Consider the following 18787-nt stretch of genomic DNA (forward strand, 5'->3'; position numbering starts at 1 on the left):
CCCATTGGACTTCTTTCTGTGAGGTCACATCAAACAGCAGGTGTATGCGACCCCTCCACCAACATTGCAGGACCTACGACGACTTATTACAGATGCTTGTGCAAACGTGTCACCTACCATATTGCACAATGTGCAGCAAGATACAGTATGCTGTCCAGAGTCCAGATGTGCATTGCTGCTGATGGTGGCCACTTTGAGCATCAAAGTTAAATGAGCGCCATATGCGTGACCAGCATTACATTTTTTTGGGAGGGGGGTGGGGAGGGGTCATGGCTTTCATATCATAGCATTTCTGGATGCAAGGTGTCGATTCGTATTGAATTGATTATGCCCTACAATTTAATTCACTTTTTTTTTTACTCCATCTTGTTCTGTTTTCAAGATAAAAATGCTAACTCCGTTGTTTTCACCAGGTGGCACTATAGGTGGTTTCATTGCGTAGCGTATGGCTACTTTACTATACCTAGACACCACCTCTATGCATATAGCTGCCGCCTATCTCAAGTTAATAGCGGTGGACACACTGTATATTGTTCCCTAATACTCTTTTCCTCTTGCAATAGTTTTTTTTCTTTCCCTCATCAAGTATGCAAATCAAAAAGGTCCATGAAGCCTCTGTTAGGAGTCTCAACACAGAAAATGGCCACATATCCCTCCGGGAAGGACTTAGCCAAGGAGTGGCTCTTTTTAAGGCGCACCATAACCACCATATTAAGTGGCCCTTTTAGTCAATATCCAACTCTTTGACAAGTTTAAAGATATGACAAGGGAAATACCAAGGCCAGGTGTCCATCCAGGAAAAGCTGTTTCGGGGTATTGCCCCTCATCAGTGTGGAGTAGGATTCTGGCTAGGTGGGAGCAATGCCTAGTAGACCAGCAAGGCATAACAATCACTGATCTCGGGGAGACCAGCCAGAGAAAACATTGCCGGCAGCCAACGAAATCCTACGTGTATTGCCCCCTGGGAAGAATGCAAATCAAAAAAGGTCCGTGGAGCCTCTGTTAGGAGTCTCAACACAGAAAACTCCTACTCCACACTGATGAGGGGCAATACCCCGAAACATCAGTTTGTGGATGGATACCTGGCCTTGGTATTTCCCTGGTCATATCTTTAAACTCAGAGTTGGATATTGACTAAAAGGGCCACTTAATATGGTGGTTATGGTGCGCCTTAAAAAGAGCCACTCCTTGGCTAGGTCCTTCCCGGAGGGATATCTGGCTATTTTCTGTGTCGAGACTCTTAACAGAGGCTCCACGAACCTTTTTTGATTTGCATACTTCCCAGGGGGGCAATGCACCTAGGATTTCACTGTATTGAGCGCCCTCGCTGGCTGCCGGCAGTGTTTTCTCTGGCTGGTCTCCCCGAGATCAGTGATTGTTTTGTCTTGTTTCCCTGATCAAGGACATACGTTCATTTTACACGTATTTCTCCATTCTTATTATTATAGCAATGTTTTCTCCACATATCTTTGTTCCTCTTTCTTCCTCCTTTTTTTGAATGGGTATATTTAATGACCACCTAGCTCCCATTATAATGACTTTGCGTTTTCATTGGCTGTAAGCCATAAAAATCGACATTAACAGAAATAAGCACTTGAAATAGATCACGGTTTGTAATGACTATATAAGTGTTTCACTTTTTGAATTGAATTTCTGAAATAAACTTTAATATTCTAATTTATTGAGATGCATTTTTAAACATAACGGGACAACCTCCCAACATATAATAAAATTGCACCCTGTGGAGCTTATGTGACAGCTTTTTATGATTAAAAAAAATAAAACAAAAATGGACATGTGGTCCCCCATATTTTTGATAACCAGCCATAGTAAAGCAGACAGCAGTGGGCTGATATCAGGCTGGGAATGTGCATGACTATTGGGCCCTTACTCACCTAAGAATAACAGCCCACATTTAATTAGATGTGCCACAGTTCGTACCGATTACCCTGGTGGCAATCGGGTTAATGGTAGTTGGGGTTGATGTCAGCTAAAGAATATAAAGTGGACAACCCCTTCATTGTTAATGGAATCGGTAACCCCTCACGGTATATAGTCTGTTAGGTAAAGTGGTATTAGAAGCAAATACACACATGGACAATGTTGTCGGTGCCCTTCTGTTAAAGTAAGAAAAATCCACAATGGTCACTGAAAATGAGAAACTGACAAATTTTAATTTAAAGAGGTTAGAAGGTAAACTACTCACAGGTGATTTATCCATGCTACCAAAGAATGAAGGTACCGTATTTTTCGGACTATAAGACGCACTGGACCATAAGACGCACCCTGGTTTTAGGGGAGGAAAATAGGAAAATAAAATTTTAAGCAAAAAATGTGGTCATGACACTTATAGGGCGAGGATCTGCTGCTGACACTGTTATGGGGGTAATGTCCCCAAATTCTCTACTAAAAGTACCCCAGCATGGTAATGATCCTCCTGCCTTGTACATACAGTATATGTCCCGCATCCTGGTATAGCCCCCACCCTGCTATATACCGTCATCCTGGCATATGGCACCATCCTGCTATATACCCCCATCCTGATCTATGGCCGCATCCTGTGGCACATAAAAAAAAATAAATAAATGTTCGCCTTTCCTTACTCCACGCAGCATCGCTCCTCCTCAGTCTGTGCCAGCAGCAGCACTTGGAGTGTGGAGCCGGCCACGATCCCTGCAGCATCGCGATGTCCTCCTGTGTGTCGGCAGCGGCTGCGTGTGGACACGTGCGCACAGCGATGACGTCATCGTTGTGCGCACCGCTAGTCTCCACACAGCCGCCAGCACAGACAGGAGGACATCGCGGTGCTGCAAGGATCGTGGCCGGTGAGTTATACTGATTCACTGCACCCCACGCTGATGATGATGCGCGGGGGGCAGTGAATACAGCCGCACATGATCACTCCAGGCTGTAGTTGCCAGGGGTGATCATGCAGGCAGACTGTTTAATATGCGCGCATTCCCCACCCATCACCCCGCCCACCTGTCAGCGCCGGCTTCAGCGCTGAGAGATGATGGGCGGGATGTTGGGCGTGCATATTAAATGAGCAGGTCCACGTTGTCACGGCAGGCTGCTACAGCCTGCTCGTGCCGCCAATGACCCGCTCCACCCTCATTTCCCACAGCCCTACATTCAGACTATAAGACGCACCCCCCACTTTCCCCCAACATTTGGTGGAAAAAAAAAGTGTCTTATAGTTTGAAAAATACGGTAATATTAGCAAGAGGTATAAGCAGGTGTGGGCCACCAAGTTTAACTCTTGAGTACCTGGAGGAGTCCTTTGCAGATATCAGAGCTGGTGATTGACTTGGGCAACGACATGTGTTAGGGGAGAGTACCAGTATTCTATAAAATGTTCGTGGTTAAAGGAATAAAAGGATTTTGGCTACAGGAGATTATTCAGTATTTGTTTGCTGTGGGGAAGGTTGAGATTCATGTGGAAGGTTATATGGTCCTGTGCACGGTGCATGGGGTGTAGTGTCTTGTTTTTGTTGTATAGGTATTGTATGGAGGGACATATTGTATAATAAGCTCCTATGTCTTGTAGAAGCAAAGGTATGTACTCTTCTAATTAAACAGGCCTTCACACCCACACGACATTTTAATCTTAGTTAATATTTATTTACTTATATAGTGCTGTTAATTCCAAAGCACTTTACATACAGTACATTGGCAACACTGTCCCCATTGGGGCTAACAATCTAAATTCTCTATCAGTATGTTTTTGGAGTCAGTATTGGAGGGCATCAGTAAGTGGTGATGCTGGCAGTTTCTAAAAACTTTTTCTCTTGGAGCCCCTCCCGCCCTAAATTCGGACGTCACATCTATGGCACGGGTTTAGTAGGTTTCACGGTTATACCTTTTATTTTATGTGACAGTCTATACTGTATTTGTATTGTTCATTCTTGTATATTTTTTTTGTTTGTTTGTTTTTTTAAAACTGCTTATTTTCGAATTAAATATATAAAATTTAATAGTTAGTTTCCTCCTGTTCTATATATGAACCCAAACCCGTCCGAAAAGCCTTCTGCTATTTGAAACTGGTTCCCAGCTATCCCTAAAAGTTGGGTGGTGGCAGCGTAATTATTATTGCATAGAATTATTGGGGTGCTATCATTAAGGGTACCGAGGTATATACATATTCCATTAGCGGGAATCTGAGACCTTTACCCTTGCTGTGAGACCTCTAATATTTGTCATTAGCTCAGCAGCCTCATTTTGTTCATTGTCATGCAGTACCAAAAGTGGCCTGCCGACAACAGGGGCGCTAGAGAGTAGCCGTGTTATTGACAAATCCGTGAACAGCGGTGGGATATCTGAGTGACTCCCCCGGCTGTTCGTGACAATTTGAACATCAATCAGGAAGAATTTACAGATAATTCAGGGTGAATGAAAACAAAAAAACTTTACAGAGCTGTCTCATGGACCATGCACTCCATTCATTCTATAAGAGACTGCTGGAAATAGCAAGCAGCTGTACTCTGATCAATAAGTTAATGCCCATCTTATGGACTCATGTAAACACTCTGAGGCACTATGTAAATCTAATATATAAAGCTGTGTGTGTGTGTGTATGTATGCGTGTATATGTATGCGTGTATATGTATGCGTGTATATGTATGCGTGTATATGTATGCGTGTATATGTATGCGTGTATATGTATGCGTGTATATGTATGCGTGTATATGTATGCGTGTATATGTATGCGTGTATATGTATGCGTGTATATGTATGCGTGCGTGAGTGTCCGGGATTGGCATCTGCACCGTCGCAGCTACAGCCACAAAATTTTGCACACTCACACTGGACCCCGAGAGCGTCTTAGGCTATGTTTTGAGGGGAAATTTTAACCCCGCTCTTTACAGTTATTCACCAAAAAACCTGCCTCCATTAAAGCGAATGGAGCTGGGAGCCACAGTGCAGCCAGAACTTCAGAAGAATGCACAGCCACGCCCTTATATGGAATGTTGGCGTGTCACAATGCAGGCAGGGAAAGTGACAGGCAGGGAAAGTGACAGGCAGGGAAAGAGATTGAGACAGACTGAAAAAGAGACAGAGAGACAGGGAAAGAGACAGAAAGAGATAGAGAGATATATACAGAGGGAGAGACAGACAGAGAATGGGAGAGAAACAGAGACAGTTACTATCCCGGGCGTTAATACATTCTATTTATACATTCTATCCCGGGAATGTTAATACATTCTATTTTGTTAACAACAGTTATTAACCCGGGCGAAGCCGGGTAGTACAGCTAGTTTAAAATAAAAAAGTCTGATCAGAAAGACACGATTGACAATATATCAAACAACTAGTTCGGAAAGATTTTTTTTCTCCATAAATTTTATTAAGTAATTCATAAGTATATATATTTTTTTTTTTATTAAAAAGCTGTTGGTAAGGAAACAACTTGCTTCTTATGTGCTGCTGTTAAACTGATATAGTTAACTTTAACAATAAACATACATTTTTGCAAGTTTGTATACAGAGACTTTAAATATAAAATACCTAAATATTTTCAGTGAATGAAACAGAATAGCAAGCCAATGGCACATGAGCCGAACAAATTTTCACTTTGGCTCAGGCTACAAGGGGGGTTTCAAAAGCCAGCTATCAACTTACCCAGTCAAGACTGAATTTTATCATATTCGCCAAGTACCTTGTATAAACATCAACAGAAATCCATGCTAATATTGCCTCTATTTTTGTAAAAAAACAAAACAAAACTGCATTCTTCCTTTTATATATGCCATGACTACTGTATGATGTTACATATATGAAGGAAACACATGGTGGAACATTTATAATGGCTGGTCCCCGTCCAGCAGGGTTGGCACTGAGTTCATATGCCAGTCTCTTACAAAGCGAGCCATGATTTTCTCAGTATTTTTGTAAACCTCTTTTGAATATGTATTGCTTTACAAAAAATATAATGCTAACTTAAACCAAATATTTAAGGCATCATTTACATGAACTGAATTAACAACTCCTGTGGCTCATTAGAAGGCAGCCAGCGAGTCAGTTACATATTTAAGCAATCTTCTGACACCCCTTGAGCAGCAAGCTCCGCAATTACATTGTCTAGGTAGTTTGGGTCAGGGTAGCCATGTCCTGTAATGTTAGAGTTCATTTCTGTCTTGTGATGGATTTCATTCCACACTACAGTGTCCGATTCACCAGTCGTGCTGGAAACACCAATAGTGAAAATCAGCCGCCTGGTCCAGGCCAGTTTTAAGAGTTCCAGTACCTAATAGAAAATAAATACGTACAAAAATTAGAGTTGTTCCTCATATTCTACATACTGTACATCATTCTATTAATTAGCGCTCGTTTAACCCCTTCAGCCCCCGGGCACTTTCAGTTTTTGTTTTTTGCTCCTTTTCTTCCGAGCCGTAACTGTTTTATTATTTCGTCAATCTTGCCATATGAGGGCTTGTTTTTTGCAGGACGAGTTGTACTTTTAAATGAAACCATAGGTTTTACCATATATTGTACTGGAAAACAGCAAAAAAATTCCAAGTGTGGAAAAACTGCAAAAAAAGTGTGATCGCACAATAGTTTTTGGGATGTTTTATTCACAGTGTTCACTATATGATAAAACTGATGTATCTATGTGATGCCTGAGGTCGGTGCGAGTTTGTAGACACCAAACATGTATAGGTTTACTTGTATCTAAGGGGTTAAAAAAAATTCACAAGTTTGTCCAATAAAAGTGCCGCACGTTTTGTGCCATTTTCCGAAACACGTACCGTTCTTATTTTTTGGGATCTATGGCTCAGTGACTGCTTATTTTTTGCGTCTCGAGCTGACGTTTATAATGGTATTATTTTTGCGCAGATGCTACGTTTTGATCGCCTGTTATTGCATTTTGCGTAAAACTTGCGGCGACCAAAAAACGTAATTTTGGCGTTTGGTAAATGGCGTAGTGGCAAAACAATTCCAATCAGATTAATTGATTTTATATTTTGATAGATCGGGCATTTCTGAACTCGGCGATACCAAATATGTGTATATTTATTTATTTTTTAGCCCTTTAATTTTCAAAGGGGGGTGATTTGAACTTTTAGGTTTTTTTCTTTATTATTTTTTAAAACTTTTTTATTTATTTTACTAGTCCCCCTAGGGGGCTATAGCGATCAGCAATCCGATCGCTATTATCTGTTGATCACAGCTATACAGCTGTAAACAGCAGATTCAGTCACTTTGTTTTTCCCTCTGCTCTCGGCCGAGGGAAAACGAAAGTGAAACATCATAGCTGCAGGCGTCATCACATGACCCTGTGCTACGATGGCAACCACCGATAGTCATGTGATAACACACGTGACTTCCGGTGGGGGCGGCGGTAAGTAAAAAACATGGCCGCGCGCATTTAGATCTTGCTGCCAGACTTTGGCAGCAAGATTTAAGGGGTTAATGGCCGCGGGTGGAAGAGATTCCACCCGCGGCTAGCAGGCACACATGTCAGCTGTTGAAAACAGCTGATGTGTGCCGACCGCCGCCGCCTGCCCGCGGCAGGGGGCGGGGCTTAACGGGACACGATCCTGGACAGATAGATCCGTCCAAGGTCATGAAGGGGTTAAAGGAAGGGGCTACAGAGCAGAATTTTTTTTTTTATTTTGCCTCTCCATTGCAGAGATATTAGCAATCAACGTAATTAGCACTCAATGGGGGCGTGCCATGCTGGTCACCGGTGGGTTGATATGACAGGCAGGGGTCTGCTTGCCATTACGTAGCTCCCTTGAAACCCTGCCTGTGGGGCTGCCAGGGCTTTAAAAGAGACCTTGATTTTTGCTTAACCACAGTAGTGCTTTATATAGTACAAGCGATCAAACAATCACACGTTATAGTCACCTAAGAAGACTAACAAATACAATGAAAATGACAAAAAAAAATATTACATAAAAAGAAAAAAAAAAATGCATGTGGTATTGCAGTGTTCAAAAAAAGTCAGCTCTATCAAAATATAAAAATAATTAACCTGACAGGTAGACATCGGAAACAGAAGAAATTCAAGAACGCCACCAAAATAATGATTGCTTTTTTTTGTCTTTGCAATACCACAAAAAATGTTGTAACACGTGATTAAAATGACATCTCTCTCCCAAAAGTGTATCAATAAAAAGGTCTTCTTGCCTCACAAAAAATAAGCCTTCACGCGGCTCTATCGGCAGAAACATGAAAACGTTACAGGTCTCGGAAAATGGCGACAAATTCTATATCTATATATATATATATCTATATATATATCTATATATCTATATATATATATATATATATATATATATATATATATATATATATATATATATATATATATATATATATATATATATATCCATCCATCCATCTATATATATTTAATTTCCACACCAGTGGACGGCCTGAGTGGAATAGGGTCACCCACTTGGGGCGGTTGGTTAGGGGAGGTCAGGAGTAGAGAGAGTGTAGTGTTGGAAGTGAAGAAGAGAGGTGGTCAGGAGCAGGGCTCCTAAGAGGCCATCTAGGTGGCAGACTGTGGTCTGGGCCTAGAGGTGCTGGACACCTGGTCGCAGGGGATCATGGCACAACTGGGTATGTGGACCCTAGGTCAGGGAGTAGCTTCAGGCAATATGACAATTTACCCGACGAGAACGGAGCCTACAAGATCCGCTCTCCACCCGCTCCAAAATCGGGGTACTAGCGCAACGAGGGGGGATAGGACTTTCCACTTAAACTGTCCAGAAAATCCCAAACGTGAATCCTGAGCGCAAGCTCCCACACTTAGCCATAGTGGGGAGCAAGACTCGGCAAGTTCCATACTACTGGGACCAACAGAGAGGTAAACTTAGTGCCAGGAGGAAGGTCACAGATCACCAGTCAGCACCACTGGGGACGGGACCCGAACTAGCTCCCCTCAGCGGCAGCGGTATCCAGAACTTTGATTTATCCAGTTGTCGGTGTCAGCTTAATGGACTGAGTGAGTATGCAAGTGACCCCTTCACACCCAACGGCACTCACCCTCACCGAGTCCCGGGGCATTCCCCCTACCCGTGGAGGGTTCTAACACCTGGCTGTACCATTCCATCACCCCCGGGTACTCCCAACTGCAGCGGTGGTACTCCAAATTACCACATACCACGAGTGGCGTCACGAACTCTAACACAATCCCCTGTAAATACCCCCTTCATTTGAGTGGCCACAAGGCCCGCGGATTCGGATCCGAGCAAACTTCTGATTTTTGTACCACTAAAATAATAATAAAAACAACTGGACATGTTTGGTATCGCCACAATTGTACTGATGAGTAGAGATGGAGGACCCGCAGATACCTGGGATCGGCAAGTGCAACCGGGTTTAAAAACAAACAAAAAAAAAAAAAGCAAAACAACGCGGTTCCGGCCTGGAATTGTTCCCGGATATCTGCCCGGACTCCGATCCCTATGTAAAAAGTCTATGAGGACCAGAATCCAGCTCTTTAAAATGGGGTAGAAGGGATGGGGGGGAATTAGAGCAGGTGCGTAATACTTACCAGTCTCCCACAAAGCTGTAATGCTACGTCCAAAGCCGCTCATTATCCTCAATACATATGCACTGCTTACTCCGCCCACCGGCAGTCCCGACATCTCTGATTGGTTGCATTCAGACTGCACCCCCATCCTGTATGACAGTGTCTGACGTCAACCAATTTCACGCACTGTGTGTATGTATATTAGTGTAAAAATAAATAAAAAACTAAAAATTGGTATAGGTTATCCCCATATTTTGATAGCCAGCACAGATAAAACATATGGCTACAGGCTGCAGCCTCCAGCCGTGTGCTTATCTTGGCTGTGTATCAAAATAAGGCTATGTGCGCACGTTACGTAATTACATGCAGTTACGCTGCGCTTTGTAGCGCAGCGTAACTGCATGCGTCCTGCGTCCCCTGCATAATCTATGGAGATTGTGCAGGGGCCGTGCACACGTGGCGTCTTAGAGCGCAGCACTTCGGCTGCTGCCCAAAGCGCGCGTTCTAAGAAGTGACATGTCACTTCTGTGCGCTTTGCCGGCAGCCCCTGCTCTGTCTATGGCAGGAGCTGCATGCAGAGCGCACGTTCTCTGCCGGCACCATGCGCTTCAGAAAGGAGCTTGTCAGCTGCGCTCTGAAGCGCACCTTTTAGGTGCAGTGCAGAGTGCGCACATAGCCTTAGAGGAACCGGATGCGTCTTTTTTTAAACTATCTAAATAAATAGTTTGAAACCCCCCCACACACAAAAAACGAAGTGCGGTCGCCCCCATTTTTGATACCCAGCCATGATCAAGCCAATTTATTTTTTACCCCAATATACAAACAAACAGACAGCGTGTGTGATTGCAAGCTGTCTTGGTGGGGAACACTGACTGCAACCAGAGACATCAAGACTGCCAGTTGCCAGGTAAAGCAGTGCATACAGTTAGGTCCAGAAATATTTGGACAGTGACACAAGTTTTGTTATTTTAGCGGTTTACAAAAACATGTTCAGAAATAAAATTATATATATAATATGGGCTGAAAGTGCACACTCCCAGCTGCAATATGAGAGTTTTCACATCCAAATCGGAGAAAGGGTTTAGGAATCATAGCTCTGTAATGTATAGCCTCCTCTTTTTCAAGGGACCAAAAGTAATTGGACAAGGGACTCTAAGGGCTGCAATTAACTCTGAAGGCGTCTCCCTCGTTAACCTGTAATCAATGAAGTAGTTAAAAGGTCTGGGGTTGATTACAGGTGTGTGGTTTTGCATTTGGAAGCTGTTGCTGTGACCAGACAACATGCGGTCTAAGGAACTCTCAATTGAGGTGAAGCAGAACATCCTGAGGCTGAAAAAAAAGAAAAAATCCATCAGACAGATAGCAGACATGCTTGGAGTAGCAAAATCAACAGTCGGGTACATTCTGAGAAAAAAGGAATTGACTGGTGAGCTTGGGAACTCAAAAAGGCCTGGGCGTCCACGGATGACAACAGTGGTGGATGATCGCCGCATACTTTCTTTGGTGAAGAAGAACCCGTTCACAACATCAACTGAAGTCCAGAACACTCTCAGTGAAGTAGGTGTATCTGTCTCTAAGTCAACAGTAAAGAGAAGACTCCATGAAAGTAAAATACAAAGGGTTCACATCTAGATGCAAACCATTCATCAATTCCAAAAATAGACAGGCTAGAGTTAAATTTGCTGAAAAACACCTCATGAAGCCAGCTCAGTTCTGGAAAAGTATTCTATGGACAGATGAGACAAAGATCAACCTGTACCAGAATGATGGGAAGAAAAAAAGTTTGGAGAAGAAAGGGAACGGCACATGATCCAAGGCACACCACATCCTCTGTAAAACATGGTGGAGGCAACGTGATGGCATGGGCATGCATGGCTTTCAATGGCACTGGGTCACTTGTGTTTCTTGATGACATAACAGCAGACAAGAGTAGCCGGATGAATTCTGAAGTGTACCGGGATATACTTTCAGCCCAGATTCAGCCAAATGCCGCAAAGTTGATCGGACGGCGCTTCATAGTACAGATGGACAATGACCCCAAGCATACAGCCAAAGCTACCCAGGAGTTCATGAGTGCAAAAAAGTGGAACATTCTGCAATGGCCAAGTCAATCACCAGATCTTAACCCAATTGAGCATGCATTTCACTTGCTCAAATCCAGACTTAAGACGGAAAGACCCACAAACAAGCAAGACCTGAAGGCTGCGGCTGTAAAGGCCTGGCAAAGCATTAAGAAGGAGGAAACCCAGCGTTTGGTGATGTCCATGGGTTCCAGACTTAAGGCAGTGATTGCCTCCAAAAGGATTCGCAACAAAATATTGAAAATAAAAATATTTTGTTTGGGTTTGGTTTATTTGTCCAATTACTTTTGACCTCCTAAAATGTGGAGTGTTTGTAAAGAAATGTGTACAATTCCTACAATTTCTATCAGATATTTTTGTTCAAACCTTCAAATTAAACGTTACAATCTGCACTTGAATTCTGTTGTCGAGATTTCATTTCAAATCCAATGTGGTGGCATGCAGAGCCCAACTCGCGAAAATTGTGTCACTGTCCAAATATTTCTGGACCTAACTGTATATATGAAAGGATAATGAGCACAGCCCCAGAGGTAGTGTTACAGCCGCACGGGAGACTGGCAAGCATATGCGCCCGCTTTTCCCCATTTTTAATTATCCGAGTTGTTTTATCCGGATAGTTACATTGAGTTCCCTGAGAACTCTTGACCAGGGGTCAGTGCACGGGTACTTTGAACCTGCGTCGATCCGGACTTTTATAGTCTGCATCTGCCCATCACTACTGAAGAGTAGAATCATATTGCCAGGTAATTTTTATCATACAATGTATGCTGTAAAAAAAAAGTTCCAAAAAGAAAAACAATTTTTTTTTCCTTTCACTTCAAAAAACGAAAAAAAAAAAAAAAATGGAAATCGGCTATGTCGGGAGAGGGAGTGTTCAATCTCTCAGTGATTATTATCTGGAGACACCCACTTGGGCCTAACAAAAATGATGCTCAGATGCTAAATATTTTTACAAAATCCCGGCAAAAAAATAAAAACAAATGTTTTACTCCACTCTGCAATCACTATTATATTGTGTCCAATTCAACATGAAAAATGTAGTGAAATGTCCTCTTTAATCAAGTGTAGACAAAGTGTGCACTTTTGTTAAGACCTAAAAAGATCTAAAAAGTTAACTATATAAAGAAAAATTAAGAACATATTTACCGTTTTTTTTTCGTTTTATAAGATGCACCGGATTATAAGACGCACCCCAAATTTGGAACGAAAAAAAAAAAAAAAAAAAAGGTACAAAAAAAATATGGGGTCCGTTTATAATCTGGTGGTGTCTTACCAGGGAGGGGGGCCTGCAGAGGAGCGGGGTCACAGGAGGCAGGGGCGGTACTGGAGTACTGCAAGTAGTATAGAGGGGGGTCGCGCTGCTCTGTGCGGTTGCCGGCAACGCCGCGCTGCTCTGTGCGGGGGCCGGCGACTCGGGTGCTGCTCTGTGCGGGGCTGGTGACGGAGCAGCCGAGCAGGACGGAGCAGCCGAGCACAGAGCAGGACGGAGCGGCCCATTCCAGAACAGCGTCGCACAGACCAGCAGTGCGGTCAACACAGTGCACTGCTCGGAGCATCTCCTTGCCTCCTGTGATCTCTCTGCACAAGCCACCGGTAAGCTACATTCGGATTTTAAGACGCACCCCTCATTTTCCTCCCAAAGTTTTGGGAGGAAAAGTGCGTCTTCTAATCTGGAAAAATACGGTACTTCTATTTTTAGCAATGTTCACCTATTTACAGCAAAGTATGCAATATGAAAAGCTGTCCTTTAGATGGCACTGTGACACGTATTTTATGAGGCTGCTGAAAATGTGTAGCCAATAACAGATCAGTATCTCCAACGTATTTATTGTATTAGGGTTGTAATCTGTTTATAACTAGTAGTTGCTTTGTAAATGCAACATGGAATAAATCAATACAGGCACACAGGTGGTATACAGCTTACTAATCTGCCTTTGGCATTGTCTGGGAGATAGCAGTGACGAGGGAATCCTCTTGCTGTATACGGTTTTCCTGGGTTAGGATGTTCAGATCCCTGAAAGAAAACACAAAAGTAGGATATTAAAATATCCATAGACATATGTAAAAATATAAAAATTGAAAAGAAAAAGGTGACTTCGAGAAATTGCAAATGATAAATTGGGGTGACATTTTTTAGAAACCTCTTGATTTACAGTATCTATTATGAGTGCCAAATTGAGAAACACTCAGTTCGACACCATGGCAAGCTTTAATAAACTGTGGTTTTAATTATTTACTTTGAATAAAATTAAAGTAACAAAAGTGATCTAAAATAGATCAATATTTGGTGTGATGCCCTTTTGCCAAATAAAAGTGCATCAATTCTTCTAGATACATTTGCACAAAGTTAAGGATTTTTTTAGGATTATAGTCAGGTGAATAAACCAATTATATAAAAGGTGATAATGGTCATTTTGATATAACTTCCTAATTGCTGGAGTCCTACTGCTGAGACTCCCACTGACCTTGCGCAGGCCCTCTGAAGAGTTCCATGTGAATAAAGCAATAGTCGATCATGCGCACTGCCACTCCCCTTCATTCTTGATGGGACTGCCACAGTTAGCAGATCACTGTACTCGGATGGTCTGCAGCACTTTCATTAGGCATAAGACACACGGCTTGAAAAAATAGGAGCAAGTGGAATGCGATAAAACATTCCACTCGGACCAATATTACTCTATATGCCAGCACCATTGAGCGATTATTTTCTCAGCATGCTGCGAATTCAATGCGATGCGATCCTTTTTCTCTCTCGCACCCAGTTTATGGGGCGAGAGAAAAATGGCACTGCACTCGCAGTACATCGGTGTAATGCGAGCGCAGAGCGAGAATGGCAATAGCCGGCAATGGAGGAAAGAGGGAGATAAATACCATCCTCCCCTCCGCAGCACCGGCCCTCCCCTCCGCAGTTAAGGTCCGATCGCATGATCGGACCTCAGTCGCAATGACACTCGGCTCCCCTGGTAATGCCAGCGTGAGCAGAGTGTCATGCGAGAATCGCAGTAGTGCCTGTGTGGCCCCAGCCTTAGAATGAGCTGAGCAACAGTGTTCATGATTGACCAAGGCTCTATTCACACCGGGCTCTTCATAGTCCTGGTTCTTGGAATTGGTGGGGGGGTCCCAGTCATCAGAAAATTATGGATAGGGGATAACTTCCAAAATCTAGAATATCTCTTTAATGCAAAGAGATGAAAAATTATATTTTTTCTAATAAAATAATAATTTAGCCTGAAAATTGCAACTATGCCAGCATAGTGCCCTATAAATTATGCCCACCTTGTGCCACTGGAGATTGGCTGACTGGAGAGCTCAGAAGCGATGAAGCTGTTTGGATTTAGGAGCACATATTTCACTGGATACTATTTAGAGATGGCAGGGGGGAGGGTTTCAGCTACCAATAACAAGGACACCCCTATATTTCCTTTAGTAGATGATGGACCTGAGTGGGGGCTTGTTTATGGAATGAAATGAAGCTTATATTTGTACCATTTTAGGATATAAGATTTTTCATTGCTTTTAAAGGTTGGGTTCACATTTATCCTCTTCGCTACGCTGAGCACTTACATAGGAGTTTTCATCTAAATCCCCCAAAATAACATTTTGTGAAGGAGCCTTTCACTAGAATGAAGCCGATGGTGTCACTTTGGACTCTGTATGGCTTTTGATATAGTTGTCAATTGTTCAATCTGTTGCTTGTTTTTTCTGTGAGAAGTTTTTATTGGTACGATTTTCAAGTACATAACATTTTAAGATTGCTAATTATTTTTTGATGGCAGAATTAACGAAACTCAATTTTTATTTTTTTTTACTTACCCCGCTCACTGTGCGGTGAAAGTGATAAGCTAGCTTAAGTTGTTCAGGTCAGTTTGATTACAATGACACCAAAGTTATATTTTAAATTTTTTTTTACATATGTCTTTTTGCTTGCTTTTTATTAAATATTTTGAATATAAAAGATATATAGAGATATATATATAGAGATAGATAGATAGATATATATATATATATATATATATATCTATCTATATCTATATCTATCTATATCTATCTATATTAGTGATGGCAATAAGGTGTATATACACATCAGGCCACTACACTCCAAGACAATTATTTGCAACTATTGGGACCTGCAATGGGATTAAAGAGGGAGTGCTCTGCTTTTGTTAGCCATCTAGATGCCACTCTCTCAATCAACAGTCATATCTAGGGGGTTAAGTTACCGCAATCTGTGTTAAAAGTTATCATGGCCTCTGCAGCAGGGTGTCTGCTATAATATACAGCGGACCCGCACTACATTTTGTGATCATTAAGGGGTTAAGCTGTTGTAGTAACCAGCTACTGAGGCATTACATAGCAGTTATTGCAAAGCAGCTTTGTCATTTCTGGAAAATTAAGCTTTGAAATCTCGTGTCATGACAAAAAATGGAATTCTTTTCCTCATAACTAAAATGGGGAATGGTTCCCAGACAAAGCAATAATTCCCATCATTATTACCCACCTAGTGCCACGCCTTGGACTTACATGACTTCACTTCAGTGCCACTACATTACTGTTGAATTCACATATGGCACACTATTGCACAAAAGTCTGCAACTTCATCATCTGATTAGAATTTGTAGAAATCCATGCATTTGCCACCAACACAACCCCATTCTGATGAATGGAACACATTTTTAAAAGGTCTGGAAAAAGTGGCGTGCTATTTATTGTATGCATATGGAGATCTGAAAGTGCACACAGCATACTAGAGACAGTTTAGAGATGGGTGCAATCACTTGTCTACAGTACCTGTATTCCACCAGTGATGGTATACACAATGTGGATTGTGGCACAATCTTGATGACCAGGCAAGGACTGAGGGATTGGGAAAATGTCCATTTTTCCATCTGGCTGGGTTCCAGTCTTTTCACCATATATCGTCTTGCAAGCTGGACACTGTAAACTTCCATCCTAGAAAATAAAAATTAGAGAAGTGTCCACTAAGAACGTAGTACAGTGTTTAATGGAAGTTCTACATAATAAGTTATGCACACATGTCTCTCACTGAAAGCATGCAGCGCTGAATGGGCCTCTATGGGCGGTCATCTGTCCTCCATGTGCAGCGCCCAGTGACCCCAGGTAAAGATAAAGCAACTATACCTCATGTTATTCCCCCTGTTACCAGACGGGGAGGATATGTGCAGTCTGATTTAGTGAAGATAGGGAAAGGAAATGAGAGGTGAGGAAACAATGTTGTATCCATTTTTCTATCTAATATATAAAGCTGTGTGTGTGTGTGTGTGTGTGTGTGTGTGTGTGTGGGTGTGTGGGTGTGTGGGTGTGTGGGTGTGTGGGTGTGTGGGTGTGTGGGTGTGTGGGTGTGTGGGTGTGTGGGTGTGTGGGTGTGTGGGTGTGTGGGTGTGTGGGTGTGTGGGTGTGTGGGTGTGTGGGTGTGTGTGTCCACTAAAGGAATCCGCGCCGTTGCATTTACAATCACGAAATTTTGCACAGATGCCTCATGTGACCCAGGGAGCGTCGTAGACTATGTTTTGACAGAAAAATGTAACCCCGTGCTTTACAGTTAGTTTCTAAAATCCTGCCGCCATTAAAGAAAATGGAGGTGGGAGCTATAGGTTATTAATAGCAACTGTCAGTAATTGCTAAAGGAACAAAATAAACTGTTAGTTGAAGCTTATGCGTGGTTATATGATGTCAGTGGAGAGATGGAGCGACAAGGCGGGAAGAGAGAGACAAGGCGGGAAGAGAGAGACAAGGCGGGAAGAGAGAGACAAGGCGGGAAGAGAGAGACAAGGCGGGAAGAGAGAGACAAGGCGGGAAGAGAGAGACAAGGCGGGAAGAGAGAGACAAGGCGGGAAGAGAGAGACAAGGCGGGAAGAGAGAGACAAGGCGGGAAGAGAGAGACAAGGCGGGAAGAGAGAGACAAGGCGGGAAGAGAGAGACAAGGCGGGAAGAGAGAGACAAGGCGGGAAGAGAGAGACAAGGCGGGAAGAGAGAGACAAGGCGGGAAGAGAGAGACAAGGCGGGAAGAGAGAGACAAGGCGGGAAGAGAGAGACAAGGCGGGAAGAGAGAGACAAGGCGGGAAGAGAGAGACAAGGCGGGAAGAGAGAGACTGGAAGAGAGAGACAGACGGGAAAAGATACAGAAATAGAGAGAGACAGAGACACAGAGATGGAGACCGATAGACTGATACAAATACAAACAGACAGACAGACAGACAAGGAAAGAGACAGACAGAGAGACAGACAGACAGCGACACACAGACAAAGACTGGGAGAGAGACAGAGAGACAGTTACTATCCCGGGCAATGCCCGGGTACTACAGCTAGTTATAGATAAAGCAGAAGAAAAAGCAACTGCACATTTCACCACCGCACCTCACCATGACTGTCAACTCTACAAAGCAAATGTTTACTGGAAGATAGAGGAAAACATTTTTTAATTTTTCAATTCTGCAAAATATGTGAAGATCCAAAACTTATGAACTGAAAGTATTTGAAGACCCCTTTTAAGCATTGAAATCTATACATGAGCGAACTGATTGACATGACCATGGCTGTTGGACTGAGCCCTGTGAACTGCCTCCTACCTGTCACAACCTTTGGCACATATTTGTAGACTTGGTGAAGTCAGACCACAGACATGGCTGCTTGACCAGGACCTTGCGAATCGATCCGCTCATCTCTATTTAATACTGGTTGGTAATTCAGTCCCATTGCCACAAGTATATAAGATCCAGCCTTAGGCATGTAGTCTACCTTTACTAACAATTTTGAAAGAAGGTCAATCTCCCGTGGTACTGTATTAGGATGCCACAAGTCAGTTTATGAAGATTCCTACCTCCTAAATATTCTAAGTAGTGTTATAGAAAAGTGGAAGCATTTAGGATCCACAGAAACTCAGCCGCGAAGTGATCATGTAAAATTACAGAGCAGGGGTGGATGAATACGCAGGCACATAAAAGAATAAAAGTCGCCAATGATTTACTTAAGACAATAAGCTCCTCTGACATGAACTTTGCGCTGGGAGCTTCAAGGTATTGGCTTCCATGTGTGAGCAGCTCTTTGCAAACCTTACAACCCCAAGTATGAGATGCAGTAACGCACCCCAGCACCGGAGCAGTAGAAACATGCTTTATGGAGTGAAGAATCACACTACTGTGGCAGTGTAAAGAATGTCTGGGATTGGCTATTTCCAAGAGAACGATACGTGTCTGAATGCATT

General features: G+C 42.8%; 1 protein-coding gene across 3 annotated transcripts in view; it reads right to left on the reverse strand.

Annotated features, from left to right (window-relative positions):
* Positions 1–4957: 4957 nt before the first annotated feature.
* The window catches only part of DTX2 (deltex E3 ubiquitin ligase 2), a 130287-nt gene continuing 116457 nt past the window's right edge, over positions 4958–18787 (reverse strand). The window contains exons 7-9 of one of the 3 annotated variants that reach the window (XM_075336277.1): positions 16354–16515; positions 13490–13579; positions 4958–6244 (exon numbers count right to left, since the gene is read on the reverse strand). In XM_075336277.1, coding sequence (XP_075192392.1) covers positions 6020–6244; positions 13490–13579; positions 16354–16515 — 477 coding nt within the window. In that variant the 3' untranslated portion in view covers positions 4958–6019. The remainder of the gene's footprint in view (positions 6245–13489; positions 13580–16353; positions 16516–18787) is intronic. The other 2 variants (XM_075336275.1, XM_075336276.1) reach the window with 2 other exon arrangements.

The sequence above is a fragment of the Anomaloglossus baeobatrachus genome, chromosome 2, assembly GCF_048569485.1.
Source record: "Anomaloglossus baeobatrachus isolate aAnoBae1 chromosome 2, aAnoBae1.hap1, whole genome shotgun sequence".
NCBI classification, from domain to species: domain Eukaryota; kingdom Metazoa; phylum Chordata; class Amphibia; order Anura; family Aromobatidae; genus Anomaloglossus; species Anomaloglossus baeobatrachus.